General features: G+C 42.0%; 1 protein-coding gene across 1 annotated transcript in view; it reads left to right on the top strand.

Moving 5' to 3' along the window:
* TRABD2B (TraB domain containing 2B) overlaps nucleotides 1-24,549 on the top strand; it is a 238,375-nt gene that overhangs the window by 123,541 nt on the left and 90,285 nt on the right. Inside the window, exons 3-4 of the mRNA XM_072343459.1 lie at nucleotides 5,633-5,779; nucleotides 18,330-18,504. Of these exons, the coding sequence (XP_072199560.1) occupies nucleotides 5,633-5,779; nucleotides 18,330-18,504 (322 nt within the window). The remainder of the gene's footprint in view (nucleotides 1-5,632; nucleotides 5,780-18,329; nucleotides 18,505-24,549) is intronic.

The following is a 24,549-nucleotide window of genomic DNA, read 5'->3' as shown; positions in this document are numbered from 1 at the left end:
GGAACAACAACAGCAAAGTAAGGTGAGTTCCTCCAGTGGCCCCGGCAGCACAATGTGGCGATGCATCCAGGATTTCTCTTGGACACTGAGGGAGTCCTTTATCGTTCCTCTGGGACCTGTTTTTCCAGAGCTATTTCCTGATGCTGACCTCATTAGGTGAGTTTCACAGCTCACTAATTCCTAGCAACAGCGCAAGAGATTCAAGGAAAGGGGAAACCCGTCTTCTAGAAACCAATGGAACTGAAGTGATTTGGGCAAACACTTTTATTGCTTTTCATTAATCTGGAAAATCAGGGACTTGGGTTTTTCAGCTTTTCTTTTTCTTTTCTTTTTTCTTTATTCTCTTTTCCCTCCAGGCCGTTATTTTGACCTGAAACACTATATTTGATTTTCTATTTGAGTACAGAGAATGATAACAACAGAACAAGAATCCCAGTACACCTCGGTTCTTACACTGTGGTTTGTTTGGAGCTGTGCAGGAGAGCAGGCGCTTCTTTTCTTGAGTCACAATATGAGCGCTGAAGGCACTTCTTTAGTCGCAATATGAGCGCTGATGGGATATACTCACCCAAACGCTTCCAGTAATGCTTATTTAGTGTTTGCATTGTGTTGGCGCTTGTCCAGAAGAGAAAGCAAAAGAAAACAATAGTTCCCTGCCCAAGAGATGACATCACGCTATGAAACTTCAGGACTTGTTTTTGCGGTATTGTTATTAATCATGGTTCTATGCAGGGGTCATCCTGTAACTCCAGCTACCGGAGTCATGCGAATGCTACGCTTATGGTTCAGCTTTAGTAAGTTTAGGAATGGAAAGTGATTTCTCCATCAGGGCAATCACATTTTTTCTGCACAGAAAAAGTTTGGTGTGAGAGTTTTCACAGTTTCCTTTGCTTCTCAAATCTGAATAGCAAACCCACCAGAAGAACATTGATCCCTCTTCAGTCTAACACAGATTTTGTTCCTTCCGTTGTAACTCCTGAGTTTTCTGTTTTATTAGCAAAATAGTTCCAAAGAAAGAGTTTGGGACCACTCTAGGATTTCTACTGGTAAAAACATTTCCTTGTCATACTTTACGATATCTTCCTAGATGCCCACATGAAGCTGTTTTTCCATTGTGGTACTGTTTGGGACTATAGTCAGAAAACTGGAGAGGTGGCCCTGGGAACCTTCCCACTTGGTTCGAAATCCATAGTATTGCCTTCTAGATGAGGTGATAGGCACAGAGTTGAGCTGTCATCAGGACTTGGGGAACTACAGGAGTTTAATAAACAAAATGGATTTCTGACAAAGCATGTGAGCGTTTTGCTTGGAAAGCTGTAACAGGATAATCAACTCCAAGTCAATTCGCTCACATATGCAAAAGTATTAAAAACGTAGAGCTGAATGGACACAGCTGCCTCTGCGTCCACAAGCTGATGTTCAGTGATGGTCATGGGAAAGAATCCATACATTGTGATGGTTTGTGAGAGTACCTTGGAATAAGAGGAATTTTTATCTCGCTTTGCTCCCAAAACCAAATGCAGTGAAGATCTGTGACAGGACACAAGTATTCCTAAGGCCAGGTGCACATCAGCTCACTTCTCCTCACTGCCTGGAAAGGGGGCAGTGCTTTCTTAGATCTGTTTCTGTGGACTGGATTTACTTGCCTACAAGCCACATCTCATTAAAATCTCACATAAAATCAGCTTCTCCTTACCTCCAGCTAATGCCGTGGCCTTGGGAAAATGAAGCTCAAACTATCCCATGACAACCTGCAGTGTTATGTATGTATATATACACACTTCTAAGCAATGCCAGTCCTCCTTGGGACCTTGAGATCTCATACAGGTTTTCTCTGCTCATTTTATGTGATTACTTCAGAGGTTTTCTAATGTTGTGTCTTTTGAAATTGAAAGTAAGTGGTTTGTGCATTCCAGTTGATTTAAATGCTAGATAGGCTTTTGCTGCCACTACTTTCCATTAGTATTTGACTAATCCAGATGTGTGGGGGGAAGTAAATACTGTTTGTAGCATCAAGGTAATCAGTAAACTCCGTTGCTAGGGTCTTCATTAGGCTTCTGTGTTCCTTCAGAGAGTCCTGCAGCAAGTTTGTGTGGGAATGGTAGAGCCTGATCTCTGCAGATTTGGCTGCATCTGGAGTACCCAGGATGATGATGGCCAAAGATCAAAGGTTGACAGAATCATTGAATAGCATAGGTTGGAAGGGACCTTAATGGTCATCTATTTCCTGGGCTGAGGCAATGCAGCAGCACAAGGGCTGTTGGGTGATGGAGAGAGCACCTTGAGTGAAGGTCACGAGTAAGACAGAGCTTTCACCCTGTACCAACCCTGTCTCTGACCCTGTGGAAGAACTGGCCATGTCCAGGCCCCTTTTTCAAGTAATGACAATAGTCTGTGCAAGAATGTTGCTAAAAGATCAGCCCAGTGGTTCCTGGTGCTGTGTAGGGTTGGTGGTACCCTCTCCCTCAGGCAATAAAGCAGGACCATAAGGTTTAAGGTTTGCCATAAGGGCTGAGCTGATGTCTCCAAATGCATGTAAAATCTGTGTTGGTTTGCTGCTTTGCACAAGAGAATGATACCACATGTGTAGAAAGGCTTCTTCCAGGCAGGGTGAAAACCCTCTTCTGTTGTCCGTGTATCAATTGGTTGCAAACTGGGGCCAGAGACAACTGTGCAAAACTGGCCTTCAGAGCCCACAGCTGTCAGGATCGTAAATTGCATGAATAAAATGCACTTTCCCAGCGCCAAGCTCATAACTTCCCATCACTTCCCAGAACAAATACTGTCTGCTATATTTATTAGGTGGGACTGTGCAAAGGCAGTCGCTTTCAGTGTATTTATTTTGAAGCCCTCAGTTGTGTGGTAATCTTGGGCACCTCTGGGAGATTTAGCTCAGATAGAGGTTTGGGCTGGAGGTCGTGGGGTCACTGATATTAAGATAGGGAGCAGGAAAGGAAACAGCATTGTTTTTGTGGCATTATCTGAACAGTAAGGAAAAATAAATGCAGCTTTTAAGATGGCTTTAACCTGACTTTAAAGGAAATGGCCTACAAATCCAGCAGACAGGCGGCTGCTGTAAGACCTTGCCTCTCCTTATGTGTGTTTTGAGCCACTCAACCCAAAAGCATGATGACTGAGGCTTGGTTAAGCAACAGTTCCCTAGAAAACTTCTCAAGTGGCTGAAGTTTTGCTTGAGCATATGCAAATACCTGGGTTTCTAATTTTAGCTCCTATCCCAGAATATGATCTTTGGAGTTGTTTTTTTGCTTGGAGGCAGCAATTTGGCTTCCCTGTGGGGTCAGCCAGGTACCAGGGCTCAGCTGGCAGCATTTCTAGGTCCCCTTATAGCACAGGGGCAGAGCACGGGAGCATGACCATTCTGAGACAAGCACTGACAGTAATAAATCTGCTGCCCATGCACTGGGTTCCATCTCGTGCTGCAAGCTCCGATAAACTCCTCTCCCATGTGGTGTCTTTGGTTTTCTAAAACAAGCAAGCACACACTGTGGCCCTTTCTGCAGCCAAATGCTTATTTTCAAGGAGCAGGCAGGCAGTTTTCTTGAAGACCTCTAACCCTCTGCAAATATGACTGAAATCAGCTAATAGCTTCCAAATTTATGAGGAGGAAGCATAGAGCATGAATGCAGAGGGCTGGTTTCCTCAGGAAGCTGAAGTAACCCCCTCCCCCCAAAAAAAAGAAAAGCATTCAGGATGAAGTAAGGATTTGTTTGTTGCCTCCTTAATATTTTACTGTAAAGCACTCTGTTTTATCCTCAAGTTTTGTCTGGCTGTTTGTATATGTATGTGTGTGTGTGTGTGTGTGAGCACATTTTTTGTGTGTAAAATTCCAGCCACATCCCTTGTTTAAAAAATCAGAAACGAGAAGGATTTTGCTAAAAGCATTTTGGGAAAAGCTCTGCTCTCGGTTTTCCTGTCAGAGTTTTTCTAAGCTCTTATTTTTATTAGTCGAAATGTTTAGAATCCCCAGGAAATCCTGGGATGAGCCGTTTCCTCTTTGAGCCGTAGCCCTCAGGGGGAAAAAAAAAGGAGAACGCTCAGATCCTTCAAAGGTTAGAAGTTTTTAAACTGTATTTTTTGCAGATTTTTTAGATTACAGGAAGACCAAGTTAGGAAGATGCTTAGTTTTATGCTACAGTCCTGGGAAAGATAGAGCTCTTTGTAGAAAAGCCCAAAGAGACCCTTAGATCCGAGCAAGGAAATCTCTTAGGCTTGGATCTTTAGAGGCAACCAGTTGTGGGGTGGAAGTGTAGCAGGTTCATTTGAAAGACCATCTTGATAGTTTTAAAAAGTAAATTAAAAGAGAACATTTTCTTTCCTTCAACCAGAACGTGTGTGTGTGTGTGTGTGTGTGTGTGTGTGTGTGTGTGTGTGTGTTAGTGAACATCTAACAGCTTTGTATTAAGAGGCTGTTATTGCCCTGGAGATACTTGTATTTTCTTATTCCTTTACATTTATTTCTTTATCTTTTTTTTCCCCCAGATTACATTTGCTGTATACCTGAGGTTTTACAGCAGTAAATCTAGTTGACAGTTCCCCTTCCTTCAGATCAACTTCAGTGGAAACCGTGTTTGTAAACAAATAAAGGCTTCCAAGCTGCAGAGGCAGTAGTTCATCATTAATTTTAAACTCCTTTGGGATTTAATGCTTAAAGTCAGTTCAGTTGCTTAAATTTAGGCATGTGAGTAAGAATAAGTAGAGACTGCAGCCGTGACCGGGATGGCTGGCACTAAGCATGTGTTGCTTACCCAAGAGTTGAGATGATAACTTGGGATGGAGAGGGCGCTGTTGTTATAAATGTTAGAAGCTTTCATCATCACCAAGGACATTTTGGGGGTACACAAATGTAAATAATAAATAACAGTGATTCTGTTTTCTCTGTGTAAGTGTGTCCAAGTGGACAATGGGTTGACCATATGCCAGCAGTAGTCTAGAAGGCCAGTGGTATCCTGGGGTGCGTTAAAAAGAATGTGGCCAACAGGTCAAGGGAGGTTCTCTTCCTCCTCTACACTGCCCTCATGAGGACTCATAGGGAGTACTGTGTCTAGTAACAGTCACAGTTCAGTATCTCTGTTTTGCAAGAGGGTAGGTGAAGAGGAAAGACAAAGGGAGGGAGACTGGCAGTGAATTACCTCAAGTTTCTGGTTTTAAAGCACACAGAATGTCCCCCTAATACACCAGCGACTTCCTAAGTTTGGAAGATTATTATTTTTATTGAAAATCTTCTGATTTTGTTTGGGCTTTGGATTTAAGATAGCTGTCAGGAAATAGTCAAAGGAAATGCAAGCTTCCTAATTTTAATTCCACTGTCTCCCATGCAGACAGGTTGTCTGAACAGAAAGCTCTCAGACCATTTCCTCTGCAGGGGCAGTGTTGTGAAGTTAGATTTTATGAGGAATAACAAGGGTCCTGTAATAAGGACTTCTACTAGAGAGGGGCAGAATTCCCTTCCAGTTGGAAATATCTGATCAGCCCTTATTGTTGTGGGCCAAGATGGGTCAATGAACTGCATATGTGTGTGAGTTTTTTGACTCATTTGGCTTTGTACACTGTGCTTCTTTGATACTTAATATGATTAACTCCTCCTCCGTTCTTCTTGTTTGCATTTCTACAGGTGCTGTTTGCACTAAACCAAACTCTGCTCCAGCATGAAAGTCTCCGAGCAGGCAGTTTGCAGGCCCCATACACCACTGAAGATCTCATCAAACATTATAACTGTGGAGACCTGAATGCTGTTATATTCAATCATGACACTTCCCAGGTAAGCAGAAATGTTGCGTATGAGCCAGCTAGCTGAGAGCAAATTGTTTGTTTTATAAGAGATGGCATTTTCTCTTACAAAGACAAGAAGCGTTCTCTTACCAGAGTTCCTGATCTAAAATTTCTACACTGGATATAGTGATGTGTATTCATTAAAATGCTCAGCATCTGTTTCTACCAGGTAATCACATACATAGTTTCCCCCAGCACTGCATCCTACAGGTCTCATATGACAAAAAAGGGTGTAATTCAGCTGATGAATAGAGGCACAGAGAGGTAAGGAGCTTGGCATAAAGCCTGTCAGGTGCCTATAGCTCAGCAGAAAGTAAATCTCCAGTCTCATGGTCATCACTTTCTACCCCTTTTCTTCTTTTTCCTCTTTCTTTTGATGCCCCATGTTTTCTTCTCCATGTGTGTCTCATCTGCATACTGAGAGTTTGGGGTTTCCTAGGTATTGCTTTGGCTCTGGGGAAGTGACTGCCTGGAAAACCTTACTAGGAGCGTGCCTTAAAAACGTTAATTATGGACATTTGTGGGACTGTTGAATGTGGTCTCTTCATTAAGGGGGAAAAAAAATCTTTGTAATATTTGAGCTTATGTTTGAAGAGGAAGTGAACCTTATGTAAATATTCTGTAAAGTAAATAACTTCTCAAACATGTCATAATTCAATAATTTTGTATGTGTCTCAGACAGCCCTTCCGTCTCTGTTTATCTTAGTTATCCAATGCTATTAAAGACTCAATGGAGCAGAAATCTGCTTTCCAGACTGGTTTGATAGTTCATGGCAAACTTGGAGATTCTCATTTGATATATAGGTTCCTCTTTCTTCTTCTCCATTAATTCTTTGGAAGCTTGGTCTATGGATACTGTCTCTTACGTCATCTTTTTATTTATTTGATAATTTTTCACAGATTCGTGTCTCAGATGCAGTGACTTTTTTGTAGGAGACCTTTATATGCTTTGCCAGCCTAAGCATTTCATACATTTTGCCAGTGAAAATCTATTAAATAGTGATAGCGGCTTACCATTAAGATGTAAAAATCAAGAATAGCTATATGATCTCAAGAGAGAACTGAGATCAGGTGAGCAGGGCTTCTTAACCATGCCGTTGTTTTCCTGACTTGCACAGGGCTCTGTGTGTCACTAGTTTTTCAGATAAGGAGCTGAGAAAGTAAGGATGGCTCCAGTCTGCAAGGTAGCCACTCTCTACAACATGGCTTTTTTTGTAGAGGTCTTGCATGCTGCTTCTAGAAGTTCTGTGATTTGTTGACACTTTGTCCTATAACAGACCTGTGTTTCAGACTTGAGATGCTGTAAAAGCTTTTTTATTCCTGCAAATTCTTGAATCAGCGTGGGTTTAAAAACAATGTTAAAGAAGAAAGAAGCCAACAGCCAATGGGAGTTCAAGCAGTAGTGTTAGTCATGAGCTCAGAGTGCACGCAGTCGATAGAGATTATAACACTTAGAGGCCATAGAAAATTAAAATCCCTATATGTATACTAGTCCCTCCAGAACTCTAAATGTTGAGGAGTATATTCCTCTTATGGGCTGTTGCTCTTAATTCATGTAAAGAGGTTTTTTGTTTGCTAGTGTTTTTATAAGCCAGTTTTATATCATTTATTTTTAATTGCAAGCAGTACAAAATAGAAAACTAAAGCCCAACATAAACTCTCTATTCATTTAACATCTGCCAATGGTACTTCCAGAGTTTATTCTGTGTGTTTTTGGTAAGAGTGGCATCCCTGCCACTGAAGTCTATTTGGTTATCAAATTTGATTAGCCTGGCTTAAATATTAGACATGAAGTATTCCCCATGGGATCTTTCTTGTGAACAACTAAATCTAAGCACAGAGATTCATCACTGAATGTGAGTGTATTACAGTCATCATCAGATATGATGAAAAATGATAATCCTACAAGTGCAGGAAAACTGAATATCACAGAGCTGCAGAATAAAGGGCAGCCTGTGCATTAGTTGCTTCATTTGGGAGCCATTGGTTTAAGTAATTGGAATGTGCCAGAAAAGCAGCTGGAAAATTCCAACATCACACTGGGGGCACTTGAAGGGACAAAGGTGTATGTGTAAGAACTTCCTCAATTCCCCTACCATGAATCTTGGGAGATGGAGCATCTCCAGAAGCTGGCTGCAAGAAGCTGAGATGGCTTTGCAGCAGAACTCATCTTGGAGCAGGTAGAAGGAACAGAAATAGAAATCTGCTGACTTTCTGTGCTAGGGATGACTTTCTTGAGCCTCCTCAATGTTGCTAAGAGAGAGAGTTTGGAAGAACTGCTTTTTCCCAGCATTGATCTTGACAGTTTCTGTGGCATTTGGGAGGAGAGGGCAGTCTGTGCCTGTGCAGGGTGCAGAAGGGACAGTGCCAGGATGAAAAGCATGGGAAGAAGGCATTTCATAGACCAAATCAGGAGCTTAGGCACCAGTGCAGAGAACAGCTCCTGTCCCGGAGCAGCCAACACCAATGACACTCAAGCACTAAACCATTCCTCCTTGGTTTCAGTGTTGAGGTTCTTTTTACTTTTTATTCTTCTTAAATTTTAATTAAGGGCAGTGAAAGCAGAAAACAGCTCTGCTTTTCCTTGGTTATATAACATTCCTCATTCCTTTCTCTTTCTTTCCTTCTTTTTATTTTTCTTCTTCCTTTTACATTTTGTTTCCAAGCACCATTTTTTCTGAACGTATAAATCCTTATTCAAACTTAATAAAACTTTAAGAGGCTGAGTTTATTCAGTTAGACTATGACCTAAAGTGGTGTACAGAGCATCTCTCCTGCTTGGACAGCCTTCTGGAAATGCACGATTCTCTTGTGACTTGTTCAATCGAGAGACTTAGGCTGGAGTTTCTGGGCAGAAAGTCAACACGATGCTGAGAAGAAAATACAGTTTAAGTTAAGGGCAGGATAGGTTTATGTTGCTTTTTCTTCAGACTTTTTCCACCACAGAAATCTTAGTTTCTTTCTATGCTTTTGAAAAACGTACACTACAAGAAGAGAGGCTTTGGATTAGATCAGCAGCTTTAACTTCTGTGTTATCTGAAGTTCTTACAAAGGAATTAAGGTCAGAAGGTCCAGATGTATTGAGATGCAAAAATAATAATTAAAAAAATCTGTTAGTGAAAAATTAGAGAATGGTCTACCTCCAAAGAACACTTTTTCTTACCTAAGATAGTTTAAAAAGTCCCTAATAATGTGAAGCCATGGTGAGCAAGAAGTGTGGTACAGAACGATTTCTCTTGTCTTTTCTTCCCTAAATCTGATGTTGAGGTCTTTGTTTAAATATGTTGAACAGATATACATAGAGTTTTGAACTGATATATGTAGGGCTTGGGAGTATCTTGTACCCATACTTCCTGTGATGGGTTTTGAGATGTTTTTCTTTTTTCCTTTAACCCTACTCAAAAACTATACCTGTGATCTCCAGCTCTTGTTTTTCAGCCATAATTCTGACTGAAGGATTCATGGTCAAATAGCTTTTGAAATACTCAGAGTGATCTAATGCTGATAGCACAGCATTAGAGATCTGTACACTAACAGCATGTCAGTAGTCAGCTTCCCTACACTAAAGAAGAAAAGGTTCAGCTCATGGCTTCACAATATGTTTGCTGTTTATAAACAGGTTGTGTTTTATACCCCTTTAAAAATGTTATCATCCTGCATTTAAACCCGTCCTTTAAGATTTAAGAGTCCTGATAATTCTAATTATGTCATTAGTTTGCCCCATTCTAGTTTTGGATAAAATATGACTGGATTTCTGGCTCACTTCTCAAATCAATGAGAACTATCTGTGGAATGCCCTAGCTTCAATAAATGCAGAAACACACAGCTGAAACCATTAGGTAGAGCGTTGAATGATAAGCAGACCTAATTTGTTCAAGGAATGGAGTTTTATCTAGAGCAAAGGAAGATAAATCCTTAAACTGAAGGCACAGCTATTGTAACACAACACTTTGGAAGCACCTTATCATTTTCAGCTGTAACAAAGTGCAGACAAACAGGCACAGACTCTCGTCCTTCCAGGGAAAGTGATTACAGGCTTTCCAGCACAGCAAGTGCAAGGGTGTCCCGGGCACAGAGTGAGCTGCTCTCGAGGGTTTCTGAGTCCCAGCAAACTGTCAGTAGCGCTTCCATGCCTTTACATTATTAGTTAAATCCATAGCAGGCTCGGTGTTCCCCTGGCATCTGATGACATGTTCAGAGCTGCTTGTGCCCCAGCACGAGCCTCCCACCTCGTGGGTGCTTCTGGAGAGATGTTGCTTTCCCAGAGTTCAGAAGAGCTGCTGATCAGCTGTGGTAGAGTCACACGTTCTTTCCACTTGCACCTGAGTCACAGCCTTGTGAGCAGTTGGAAGTTAAAAAAAACAAAACGACACAAAAACCAACAACCTACAAGGGCAGCCAAAATTTTCAGAGTCTAATTTTCCTATTATGTCGGAACAGGATTCCAGATTGGAGCAATATTATATTTTGGCTCACGTGTTTCACAAAATTGGTTACAGACCCAGATTGAGAAGGTCTACTTGTTGATGACAGTGCTGGGGAAATCTCTGCAGAGATGATTCTATTTTTTTTTTTTGGTGAGTTATCTGGAATGCTTCCAGATTATTTTCCTGCTGCAGGTTTTGAAAATAGGCTCTTGCCTGTAAATTTTCATGATGTGCCTGCTTTTAGCATTGTCTTAACTTGGAAGTGCCTCCTTTCCACTTAAGAGTTTCAATGGAGAAGGCGATGGGAGAAGGAGAGAAAGTAGGAGAAAGATTGGAACAAGACACTGAGAGGCAAAGGTTTTTCTTTTGAAGGCTTAGAAAAGAAACATACGGAAAATAACTGATTTATATGAAAAATATTTGAAGGTTGTTGACTAACTGTGTTTATTAGTAAGGGAATAAACTATAAAAGAGAATGAAACAGTGGTTGGGAAAAACATTTGGAGTTCAAGGTAGTAGTACGCTGCTTTGTGTGCATTGATGTATGTTTGCTATAAAGCATTTACTATCCCTCCTTTTCAAAGTGCTGGTTTATGAAGTGTTTCTTGGAAAGACCTGTTCAAGAGAAACGAGAAAGACTTGTTGGCTTTTTGAACAATATCTTGTGACTTGAATATAGAAAATGCTTCATCTCCCTTTGTGTTTTGTCTAGAGGATGTGTTTGTTCCCTCATTAAGACAAAGAGGGAAGACAGTGATCATCAATTTGATTGTCTTTGTTGACTTGACAGCACTGGTATTCATTGGTGTTCTGAAAGTTGATGGTTGGAGGTACTCCTTGACACAACATTTCTTGTTCTGATGCTATTAATGCACATGACTGAATAGGGAACACTGTAGATCAGGTTCTCCAGAGTAAGCTGGTTTTGTTCTCTGATGGTGACTATCAGCCTAAAAGCAGGTGGCAAACTTCACATAAGCTTTCAGGCTTCCATTGTTACCTGACTGAACCAGAAGCTCATGGAAGAGCCCTGAGCTGAGTTTGTACCCGCTACTGACCGGCTGTTCTCCCACTGTGCAACGGAAAACTAAATGAAAAATACCTTTGGAAAAAGAATTTCAGCGCTGTGAAAAACCAATCCCCCAAATAAACCCTTTGGCCCATTTTCTTTTCTTACTTTATTGCCCCGCTTTGCCTTTTGATCAGTATCTTTGCTTGGGTGTCATGGCAATATAATAGGTGATGGTTTTACTGTCAGAACAGAATATATATATATATATTCTTTGTTAAAGGAAACAAAGAATTTGGAAGGGAAATAGCAAAACTTGAACTTTTCCATATGTTTGCAAGCTCATGAAAGCTGGCCTCAAAAAGAAATCCCAGCGTTAAATTGAGCTTTTAAATGGGGCAGGAGTCATCAATGTGTAGTTAAGATTTATGCTCCCCGCTGAAACCAAAACCTATATTTGCATACACTGCAGGCTTGTCATCCTCATTCAATTAGTGAACAGGTCCCTGTAATCTGGCCCTAAATATACACTGCATAGCTGGGTGAAGCTTGCAGATCATTGTTCTGTCTGTGTTCTACTAAGGCTTCTTTAATCAAAACATTCATTCAGATAGAGAGGCCAGCTGCATATTTTGGCATGGCTACCAAGGGGAGCAGGGACAGGGTTGGGATGGAGTGGGGAAGGAAGCCTTGGAGGAGGGGCTAGTGGTACGCTTTTAGTTTTATTTACTTATTTCTTCTTCTCAAGTGCTTGGAAAGCAACTATTTCACTGGTTTGGGAAAACAAATAGAAAACATACAGCGAGGTCATGACTTCTCAGGGATCTTTTTAACAAGAATAGAAGGATCACCTCCCAAGCTGTTTGTGAGATGCAGAAGCCATTCCTGTGGCTATTCTCCCATTATTCCTTTTCTTATATATTTTTTCTTTTTTCTTTTTTTCCCCATTTTCCCCCTTCTTTTTCATTTTCTCATTTTTTCCCTGTCTTTATTTCTTTTATTTTTCCTCTTTATCTCATTTTTTTTTCCTATTTCCTCCTCTTTCTCCTTTTTTTATTTCTTCTCTCTTTTTCTTTTTTCCTTTCTCTCTCTTTTTTTTTTCCTTTCTTTGAACTATGCTTTCCTTCCACCCAAATGCCCCAGAGCAGCACATGGGGCCAGGTAGGGCACATGACTGCCCTTGGGCCAGATGCCATCTCTGAGAACAGCAGGCGCAGCAGGATTTGGGGCTGATGGCTGCAGGGATGCTGGTGCTGGGCTTCAGGAGTTGCAGCTGACCCTACAGTCATGCCAGCAATGACTCCTGAAGTATTTGTTTCACCTACAGATTTATTTATTATTATTTTTATATGTTTTTTAATATCTTATGCTATCTCTAAGGAGTTCACTAGCATTCAGGCTATTTTTTTTTCCCTCTCAGTCTTTTTCTATTCCTAATTTTCCTCTGTTAATAGATTTAGATGCTCCAGTGGCTCACGGAGCTGAGCTAGCTAATTTAAAACTCTAAGGACTTCATTTTTACACTCAAATTGCCTTTCCATCCTCAGAGGTACTCGACGTAGCTTGTAATCAGGTAGGCCAACTATAGAATGCTTGCCAACATGAACTGCAATGCAACTGCAACAGCCAGGCAACTGGTGCAATGCAGCCCTGCAAGAGTACGGCTTAGGGAGGACTGAGCAGAAATGCTGATGAAAAGTGCACAAATGTGTCCAAGTAGTAATGAATCCGAGCCAGAAAATAATAAGGGTTTGTGAAGCCCCTCACCATTCAGCTGCAACACCACACTTTCTGCTGAGGGGGGAGGTTGCAGCCCCTTCTCCTCACAGTTTCTCAGCTCTGTTTCCTTCTTTCAGAGGTCTGGGGACACTACAAGGCTCTCTCCAAGCCAAGGGGCGCAATGGAAAATCCATTCCTGTAGTGGAAATGCTGAGCTAGCCCAAACCTCAGAGTAGTTCCTGAGTGGTTCCTGGAGCAGGGGCAGCAGGAGGGTGGGGAGGTGTGAGTGGGAAAAGTGTGACTGCTCTTTGACCCGTTCCCAGAATTTCCAAGCCTGCCTCTGGCTGCAGAGAGTTGTCACTTGAGAACTGCTCAGCGTTCTGCAGAGTGGATGAGAAGAAAATGGGACAAGCGCAGATTGGGAATGTAGTGGCTAGTTTGGTGTTGGAGTCCGCTTCTGAAGAAAAAACACCATGTTTTAGCATCACAAAATCCACTAAATGACATGCCTGTGCTAGCCTCGTCCTCCTAAATGTGCTGGAAGTTCCTATAATGTGTTCTTAACACTCACCATGAGTAGATGTTTGCAACTGGGAAAGGACACATAGGACTTATCCTGAAAATCTAAGTCTACTCGTGCTTCTAATAGACGATTTCCAATTTTGATGCTTAATAAAAAGCAGTTATCACCTAAAAGCAGTAGGGATTGAAGGATGGGCTAATAACAACTTGCACAATTTTACAGAGCTCCCTCCTGGCTTCCATCCTACAGAATAAGCTCAAAGTGCATCTTCTGCGCAGTTGCCATCTTTGGGCTAAATCACATTGACCAAAAACACCCACTGCTTTTCTTGACCCTGAAGGTCTCCGTTGGGATGGAAACTTGGAGGTGCTGCAGGAAACCAGCCCAGCCAGCAGCAGCAGCAGTTGTCACTCCAGCAGCCACATCCTCCTCATGGCGATGCTTATCCTTGCAGCCCATTCACTTAGCAGCATTTGAATTCTTTGCATCAGAGGCTGCAGTAAGCGAATACTGCTCTTCCAGATGCCAGAAGGGTTCATAAATCAGAGAGGAACAGGTGTCTTCTGAGTCCAGAGCAGTATACTTTGCAGCACTGCAATAAAAACCACAATGCCCTGTCAAGGCTGGTTAACAGGCAGGTATCCTCCCTTCATAAACGGGTGATAACTGGCGTTCAGATGTCAGCCACTGACCCAAGAAGTGCTGGTGTGAATTTAGGGCTGTTCTGTTTGTCAGAGGTGCCAGTGGGTGTCTTTATGCTGCTTTGGCTCTCTGGAAGCCCACATAAGTGGTGCTGTCAGCTCTTGAGATTCTTATCTTGTGCACTGCTTTCTAGACCATATAAAAGTTCCTGGCCTGTGTGGTACAGGGGAAATCCTTCCTTGTCTTCTGGCCCCTGCCCACATGAAGCTCATAAACTAGGCAGCTCATTAGATAATGTGTAATAAATATCACATAAAAAATATTGTGGTTGGTGTAATGGCTGGAGATAAGGATTACTAGCATGGAAGTTTTATCCTGTAAGGGATGGATGGATGGGTTTTGTGTGAAACCTGAGAAGCTGATAGACAACGCTGCCTTCTCATAATCTCCCTTTATGACTTTAAGCAAGTCTCCTTGTATTTCCTCTACTTATATGGGGAACGGTGGCACTGTGATTTCATACTGGACTGAACTTAGAGCTGTGGGTTCCATAGCAGGGGAAGAAGTTTTAACCAAAGATGGCGTTGCTTATATGTACACAACAAATCAGTTTTAGATTGATATTCACAGTTCTGGCATTTTGCCTTTGCCCTGAAAAGTTTGTACAAATACTACAAAATTAGTAAACAAGAAAATATACTTAAATATCATCCAGTGTTTATGAAGTTTCAGCTGACCTTTGGCAGTACGCCCTAACTCTGATGAAAGACTCTGCACCAAAACGTTTTACTTTTCTCTTTTTTTTTCCTTTTTTCTTCTTATTTTTTTCCATTTTTTTTCCCCTTTCTGTTTCTATAGACAAAGCTGACAGCATAACATACATCTTGAGATATGGCTGATACTTTTTCTTCTGAGGCGAAGTGCCTTGTCAGCTCTTATGCTAATGACTGCAGCAGAATCCCAGCCTTCTTCCACAAAGTTTTAGAGGGAAGAGAGGTTCCTGCTAAGCATCGTCTTTGACTTTGGATCTTCTTGGGGTCTTGTCTACAAGATTCAGCCAGTGCCTTCTACATAATGTCTGTTCTCAAGTCAGAGGGTCTTGCTGTCCCCGTTTTACAGATGGGATTTTGAGAGACAGGAGGAATAATGCCAAATGCTTCAAAGATATTTAGTGGAGGTTAAGTGCTGAGTTTGCTTTGAAGGTCTAAACTCAAATGACAAGCTTGTGATCATGCAAAAGATTTGTATTGCCCATGGGAACAGAACAATTTTTTCAGGGTAGTGTCATAACCACTCCACAACTCTTCCTCTTTCTTCTTCCTGAAGCTCCTACTGACTTCAAAGGTGAAGAATTATGGCCCACATCCCACAGCACTGTGAGCTCGGATGCGTGTGCAAAGCTTTACCCACATATATGTTCCATCAGGGAACATTACTTTACTCAAGTAAAATTGCACAGACTGGGGGGGATGAGTGGTTCTGGGTCTTGACTTTGTTTAGTTCACATGTCCTTTCTCTTAAAGAACTAGACAAAGAAATGCAGAGTGTACCTAAAGATACCAAGGGCAGCATCTAATGACTGAATTTGGAGTCCAGCTATACTAACTGTAATAACTACAGAGGCATAGAGCCATAATCCTAGGTGAATATGAATAGAAAAAAAGGCAGAATTATAGCTGATTCAACCAAACAAATCGTTCTTTTTTTTAAATACCTCTGTGTGAAATATATTATTAAGTTTTCATGGGAAATATGTGTGTTAATAATATAGTATATATAATATTATAGATTGCATGAATTGGTTTCTCAAAAAACAGCATTGCTTGCAGAGACTGCAAAACCTGTATCTTAATGTGTATCCACTGGAAAGGGAGCATACCCCAGGTGATGTGTGTTCTTTTTTTCCACCCCCTCCAAAAAAATCAACCCCAAACCCTTTAATCCCAACTGTGGTTAACAGCTTCCTAATTGCATGCAACTGTTTCTTGACTTCCTGATCCCTGTCTGGTGGTTAGGAATCCAAAGGGTTTCTTAAATCAACAGGAGCAGCTGCCTTCTTGAAGCCACGCATGGTGTATGTCACCGACCATGGAAAGGAGCTGCAATACAAGGAGGAGCAGCTCTGATTAATGGGGCCAGTGTCGTAGCTCAGAGTGTGGTTGCACTACTGTGTACGGCTGTACTTACTTCAATCATTTATCTTCCAGCCTCTGCCACACACACACACATGCAAACATACACACACACTGTATTTTTTTGCCAGTGATTGAGCAATCATTAGAAACACAGGAATGCACAAGGTGCAGAGGGATCTGTAGCTGGTGATGTGCCTATAGGGGTAATGCCTCCTTTCATTCTTTGGACAAGTATGAGAAACGCTGACAAAATCCAGTCCTTGCTCTGAAATTTATCTCTCTGTCCTTAGTAAACTCTTTCCCACTGAGGGAAAAGAGGGGGTGGGGGGGTAAAGTGAGGAAATGGCTGCATTTTGTGGACTCTGCTTTAGGTTAAATAAGGAGGGGAAACTCTGAATTGAGTGTGGATGTAGGACTGCAAGTGATGGAGCCGTGTGACCCTTTTGGTTAAGGTCTGAACAAAACCCTCGTGCTTGGGCTCCAAACCTCCTGCAAAGGAGATGTCCTGCTTAAAGCCATTCTGCCCACGAACACTGCAGCTCCTGACTCAGGCAGGAGCAGGTTGTCCTCATAAGTTGGTGCAAACCCACAGCGAGGCCTTGGTCTGTCCTTCTGAATAGCTCATGGCAAGAAACCTCAGCTACCCTGTGCCCCTGACACAGCTGGGGCTGCAATGGAAAAGCCTCAAGGAGAGCCACTGGGATGATGAAAATGAGTTCTCTTGCTAAGACCTGCTGAAAGCTTTTAGAGAGACGATATGAGTGAGGAATGTGGGAAGAGGCAGAAATGGTTGTGGTAAAATCATGTGGCCAAGTGGGAGGGTAAGAGGTGAGCTGGAAAAAAAAGAAGACTAAAGGCAAGTTTTAAGAAAATGAGTTCAGGAATCTGGTGTAGTGGAAAACCAGAGGAAGAATTAAAGCAACAGAGCTGCTGCATCAAGTGTTTCAACACGCTGCTTGAAGGATGTTCCCCTTATGGGCTGCGCATGCAAAACCATTACCGCTGACTCAGATTAATGCTGGAAATCCTGGCAGCTTTACTTTTATCTGGAGACTGGGAAATCTGAATTTGGGTTTCACAGCTTAAGCAGCTTTCCAGTGGCAAGGCAGAGGAAATCACCAAAGGTGAAGGAGGGGTCCTGGGAGCAATCATCAAACACTACCCACTGTAGCACACTGCATATCCTCCAGGCTGCTGCATCAAAACAGCTCACCTGTCCCAGTAATCAGAGACTTGTGGCATGGCTGCCCTCTGCAGCTTGGGGCTCAGTCCTTTCATGGGCTTGCTCCCCTCAGTGAAACAATCCCAATTATCCTTTGGGTTTTCACCATTCCTCTTTGCATGTAAACATCACTCCTTCCAAAAAAAGGGACTGAAGGAGCAGCTGGTGTGGAATTCCCTTCTTCTCCCTCAAAACGTCAGGAATGTTTCAGGGATTTTATGCAGTGCAGTTCATGGTCTTCTCTAGTGAGATCTAAAGCAGAGAGAGAGGTAAAGGGGTTTTATCCTGTTTACATCTTCCTGGTTTTGGATTTGCTGACCTTTCTTAATTGTTTAACTGTTTGGATTATTAAAAAGCAGCATATACAAGCCAAACCTTGCAGTCCTTACTCAAGGTCATGACCAGGGTGGCTGAGAGTGTATTTCAGTCTTGTTCAGGCTTGAATTAGGCAGTAAACAAGATTGGACAAGTAGAGAAGAGGTTTTGGTCAATTGCTCAGGTGTGGCACTTAAAAACTCAGGTTGCTGAAGGAACAGAGAAAAGACAAAATATTCCCTTTAGTAAAAGTTGCACTTTACTGTACCCTTCCCATATACAGACAGGAGCCAGTTACACTACAAAAAAAGCACATGTTGGCCAAGCTTTTGTTTGCTGGGTGGCTTATTTTGTTGTAGAATTAAAGATTATAGAACATGCTTGCATATTGTGGTGAGTTTTTTTTTCAGTGATGCACAGGTGGTTTAAGTGAGGCTGGATTACAACCTCCAGTGTTTCTGAGAGTACTTAACTGTTTACAGCTGTCCTTTTAATGAGCCTGTTAGAGCCAGGTGCCTCCAGCTGAGCCTCGGTCTCTCCATTACAGGTCCCAAACTTCATCAACACTACGCTCCCACCCCACGAGCAAGTAACAGCCCAGGAGATAGACAGCTACTTCAGGCAGGAGCTCATCTACAAGAGGAATGAGAGAATGGGCAAGAGAGTGATGGCGCTTTTACGGGAGAACACAGATAAGAGCTTCTTCTTTGCCTTCGGAGCAGGTATGGTGTGAAATCCTCTTTTGTTTGGATGTTGCAGTTGGAAGTAAAATGATTTGAATGCTTTGGGGTCCTCTCTCTAGTATTGCAGGAAGATTTGTCTAGGGGATTTACCCTTAAAGCAGAAAGGCTTTTGTTTGTGTAAACCTGCTGTGTAGGAAATGAATCTTGTTCAGAAAGGTTGTGATTTGGCTGCTCCTGTGCTTTTCATTGGGTTGTCCCAGTAGAAACACGAAGCTGTTAATGTTTCTCAAGACACTGCATTTCTTCCCTTTCCTAACAAAACTCTTAATTTCTCACGTTAAGCTTGTGTTGTGGTTGTGTTTGTGGTAGTGAGCTTAAGATGTACTTGAAGGGTCTTTGAATCTGCAAGAGTGGGTGAGGCTGTGGGAACACAAGTCTTACTGTGGTAAGGGACTTGTTTGTGGGCTGGGATCCTGCTCTGGGGTTTCAGACCCTGGAACTTCTGTGCATTTTCTAATTGGGTGGATTTGCTGCCTTGGTGGTATGTCTCCATAGACTGCATGTCTGTGCACCCTGTGTGAGTGCATGAGTTACGTGTGTAGCTAAATACCAGTATTTCATGTCATTAAGGAAATGTGTCCTTCTGCATGTTCTAGCTTTCTCCATGAAGCCTGCAGAACAAAGATATTTGTAGTACTTCAGCAGTATGTGCAGCTCTCCTTTAATTATTTTTGACTTCACAACAATATTAATATTTCTGTGTTATAAGAGCATAAATAATAACTGCTCAGGCCCCTTTTCAGCAGAATCCTGAGCAGTGGCTTAGTGGTTCTTCGAGCTTCCCCGACTTCAAGGCAGTTTGAGGTTTCTGTGCTAAGAACTGCTCTTGCTATTCCATCTTGCTAACCATTTCTCATCTTTGACAGAACTTTGCTTCTCATCCCATGGCTCTCGCTATGAACTTTGGCAATGACTTGCCTTTCACTACTTGGTTTGGTGGGAATTTTGATTAAAGGCTGCAGGATTTAATACAAATGCAACTTTATGTATTATTATTATTTTTTTGAGCATATCCAGACTGCATTTTTCCAAGCCTATTTTATCTCAGCTTTTCCTGATACTTAGTTTGAGGAATTTTGCTCTATTTTATCTTATTTTATATTTTCTAAAGTAGGAAAATACATCGCTGTGGCTCATAGTTGGATAGGGATTAATTTAAGAAGGAAAAAAAATACTAATTGTCTATGCAACGGAGCTAGGTTTGTCAGAGATTACTGAACATGGTGGCTCTAATGTAATTTCCAGTTCAAGAAGCCCCTAAGCAGGTGGTTACTGAAGCCTGGAGGATAGATGGCACTGTTGCTCTCTTGCCCTCCTCTGTGCTTGCATCTGCTGTAGACTGGCTTACAGCAGGATCTTGGACTGGAAAGATCCTAACCCTTGCAGCTATTTGTGTATACTGGTAACAGAAATATAATTAAATGGGTAATCATGACAGATGGCTCTCCTTAGAAAGCCTTTGCTATGGATGGGAGGTTTGGGCTTTCCCCTCCTTCCCCCCCACCCCTTCCATGCACCTGTAGCTGAGTACATCTACTCAGGGCACCTGAGCAGTTGAAGCAAGCTGTGATGAGAGGATCCACAAAGAGGAATGGGCTGTTTTTATTTTGTTGAAAAGTTTTTGTTGTTCTATTCAGAAATACTAAAACAAAAGTCCTAGTTATAAATTAAGCTTTTCAGTATTCTGATTTTATTATTTTTTTTTAATAAGAAATAGACCTCAATAGGTTTCCTCTCCTACCTTCCTGTGGTGTTACTCATATGTTAAATGCATTGAAACCACTCAAACTTCCAATGTATTTCTTTAGAAAGCACATAAATGAAAATGGCCATTTATCCTTTCAATCTTCATTTCTTTATTCTCTCCAAGAAAAACACAGGATTTGGGTAAGATGGGGCACAACTCCTTCCTTTACACTTCATTCTTTTCCTGCCAGGGCTTACCATATTCAGGCTTAATGTGGAAATCTCACCATGCCTGTATTCACAATAAATGGGGTTTTTCTGTGCTAGAGTATAATTAGTGTTTGTGTGGTTGAATGATATTTTTCAGGTACTGGCTGTGTTAATCTTTCTCTCTGAAGAATAAAAGCAGTTAAATAGAGCACTTGGGGGGGGGGGGGGAAGAAGTTTTTTTTGCTTGTTCTTTGATTTGAATATCCATCATGTACTGTTAGGTGCTATCGATCCATAGTAACACTGAAGCGCCTCAGCTCTGACATATCCATGTGATTAATAAAGGCCCATTTGCAGTCAAGAAACAGAGACGCAGCCAAGAGCACACGGGCTGTTAAAAAGAGTTAATATTTTGGCAACCAAGACTATACACATGAAGTCAATGTTTAAGAAGAAAAATCACTCTGGTTTATTTCATTTTTATGGGCAAATAATTTTCAAGTAACACATATGATAACAGATGGATAAATTTATGTCTGCAGTTAATTTGAAGGATAATTTCCTTAGGATGTTTTACTTAGTTGCGTTTCTTTCTTTCTTTTATGAGAGCTGTCAGTTTAGTAACTCAGTGCTGGATTTATTGCCTCAGAAATTCAGATGCTGCTCCAGTTCAAGCTTATTAGCAGCCAAGTCAGTAGGCTTCAGAATGGTTTTTCTGGTTAATTAAAATTTAAAAGAAAAGTTGTTTTTTTTCTGTGCTGAAATATAAGCACCATAGTGTCTCTCGCATCAGGGTGGGGATGGAGCTGTCTATGGGGCTCAGTGCTACGGTGGAGGGAAGGATGCATTTTTCCAGCTGTGGGGCAGCTCCTCCATCTGCAGTGCAGTGAGATGGTGCAGCCGTGTGGGTGACCACAGCTCCCAGTGGAGTCAGTGCATTTTGCCAGGGCTCACCACCTGATACAGTCAGGCCTCTATTGTTCAGCTCTAGGCATGGGTGGCTGACATTAGGTTGAAATTCCTGGGATGCTCTTTTGTAGAAGTCTGCATTCTGCCATTAAAGCAGAGGAATAATCCTGCCAGGCATGGTCTGATTCTCTTTTCATTCCTATTGCAGAGTGATTTTGATTTTTCTGCTCAGAAAAGGTACATTCCTCCCATCTTCTGATACGTTTTTTTCTCAGCCAGCATCGTCAGTAATGACACAAGTTGTCCTAAACTAAACTGTTAGTAATAGTGTTACATATAGTATATGCAGAAGTCTTTGCAGACTCTCTGGTCACAATATTAAATGCTATCTGGGACTTGGAAGAGATTTGCAAGAGCTGTGGCTGTGTTTTTTATATGCTGGTAAATGCCAAGCCTCCCTGTAGGATGTGAGAGCACAGGGAGAATATAAAACATGTTCATAGTCCTCTGCTCCAGCTTTCTCACTGCTCTCCAGAGATTCCCAATGGGAATTTCATCACATCTCATTATGGTTACAGAAGATACCAAAGGCAGGAACATTCACCTATCACCTTATATAGTTCAGAGCGACAGATATCTCCCAGGTGGCTGAGGTCATATTTGGTCTGATTCACCACTGAAACGTGCTTAATTTTCTCCATAAAATGAAGAGAACCTGTGTAGACAGCTACTGGTGATGTAACTGTTTTGAATATTTACCATTTTAAAGTTTATTTAAAGAAATAAAGATGAAGGTCCTAACTGAGGTGGGAGATGGCTGTTGAATTTGGGTGGGAGGAAAGATGGCAGGAGGTGGGAGTCTTTGTTACTGGAAACCACAGTTGTGTTGAGTAGTTTGGGAAGGGGAGTGAAGCCGTAGGTACTACACACAGCTTCAACATGAACCACTGAGAGGGCCTTTGTGAAAGCTATTAGCACCTGCCACAAGATCTGGCATCCAGGTTCACATATGATACTCAAAAGTGTTTTTTCAGGAAGGAAATGCCTTGAGGCTGACATCCAGCTGCATGCTGAGGACTGGGGATTTAAAGACGCTGTATATGCAAATGGATGTTTTGCACTCCCCACTGATAAAGTATTGTGTGCAGATTGGGCTCAAAGTTACCCCCATTGTTGTGCTATTTGGGAACAAACAGCCTTGCATGGGAAGTAAGGAAGTAAGGTACTTTTTCTGTAGTTATACAGCTCTGCCCTTTCTGTTCTTCCTCTTGGGTCCTCAGTAGAATGGAGGAGGAGGGGGGAAAAAAATAGCGCACTTGTGGGCTGGGATATAAAGAGACTTTCTCCCCAGGGTCAGACATCCTGGTCCAGCACTGATTAGTGTTGCTGCTGACATCACTGGCGTAGCTCTCTGGTTGTCTCAGCGGAGCAAGAAGTTGGCAACTGGGAGATTGAACTTGGCAAGCCTACAAAAGAGAAGAGAAAGGGGTGAATTAACGGTTTGCAGATGCTAGAATTCCCTTTGCTTGTGTTTATTTGGGTATCCAGATACCTACAGTGACGTTGGCCTGTTTTTGTGTATGGACTAATATAGTTTTTAAGGTAAAGAATCACTTTGCTTTTAAAAATACTTTCGCATGCTAACTTTGACCAAACCCATGTAATTGAATTTCTTATAAGTCTGCATTGAACAGGCAGGGTCTGATTCTCTTTTCAGACACTCGGTTGTAAATCAGGAGTTACTCTACTGGGGAACAGCTTGTTCCAAGTGCAAATCCAGCCTGTAGGCCTTTAAAAAAATCCCAGTGGAACTTTACGTACGTTGATGTTGTATCATATGGAGGTTTGGAAGCCTCTGAATGTTTTCTTTTCACCTGAAGCTTAAGTCGGCACAGAGAGAACCTGGGGTGGAGAAGCCAAAATAAGCCTGACTCCACTAACTTATTGTGAAAGGGGAAGTGCCATTGTGAGGGCTCATTTCTGTAATTCTGATCTGACAAACCCCTGTTGTATACCAAGATGTTAATCGTAGAAACACAGAACAGCATGTGCAGTGGTGAGAGTTATCTTGAGGCTGCTCTTGCATGTACCAGGAAAGCTAAGAGACAAAGCAAGTGAAAGAACAGATTCACGTGCTCTTTGCTTGGGTGTCACAGTCTAAAACTACTGAGGGAAGCTGGACAAGCCCTGCACTCCCTCTGGTCTAATAGAGGCTTCATTGTGCTCATCAAGGAGTCCTGCCTGGCCACTCATTGTTGCTCCACTGAATTAGGTTTCAGCCCTAAGTCCTAACCTTCAGATTTGCCTGCAGACAGTAGGATTTTGATTGAAAGAAACGCATATGTTAATGTCAGCTCTTCTGGGTTGCTGACGTTTTCATATCATCTTTATTATAATATCTGTGCCAAGTTCTACTGTGCAAGTCTAATCCTGCCTGCCTCTTGTCAAAGAAAAGAAAGCTATATTGGCCCCTGCTGTCCTAAAATACAGGGATTTTGGCTGTACCCTCACTGTGTTGCTCCTCAAAATCCGAAATGTAAAAATGTAGACGTAATTCAGGAAACTCTTTTTGAAACTGCAAATAATCATGAGAGATTTACACCCAGGCTTAAACACTGCTGAACCGGAATGGACTTAAACTTGGGGTGAAATGTGCTGGGGGTTGGAGGGAAGAACATGTAAGAGCTTGCAGTGAATCTGCAGGCCACCCTGTAAGCTCTCAAGAGACCAGCAGAGGTCCCATATAACGAGATTTTGTAACAGGAGTGTTGAAACCAAAATATGGATGCCAGACAATTCATCACTTTCCATCCCAAAACTGTCTCCTCAGAAAACTCCCAACCAGATCTAACAGCGTTGCTAGCAAGGCTTTAAAAAGGCTATATGGGGAACCCCAAATTGGCAGTGTTCCTCTACCGCTGAGATTTCTGAGGGTTGCTAGTGTGAAAATGCAGACAGGATACAGATTGCAAAATGTCCAAGGATCTCAACTCAGCTGTGATAAATTTGTGCTTCCTGCAGTGATTAAGATGTTACTGAGCTCAAATGTAGTGCCAGCTATGTGGTTTTTCCCGAAGCAGAAGGAAATCTGGCTTCTCAACCATGCTTAAATCTAGAACCCGACATGTTAGCACAAATCCCTTGTAGTGATTCACGTGGGATCATCTTCCCTGCTTCTGCACCTCCTGTCTGGGTCTGTACCTCCCACAGAGGAGCAGG

The sequence above is a fragment of the Excalfactoria chinensis genome, chromosome 8, assembly GCF_039878825.1.
Source record: "Excalfactoria chinensis isolate bCotChi1 chromosome 8, bCotChi1.hap2, whole genome shotgun sequence".
Taxonomy (NCBI): domain Eukaryota; kingdom Metazoa; phylum Chordata; class Aves; order Galliformes; family Phasianidae; genus Excalfactoria; species Excalfactoria chinensis.
Note: the sequence above shows the minus strand (reverse complement) of the source record. Positions and strands in the feature narration are given on the sequence as shown.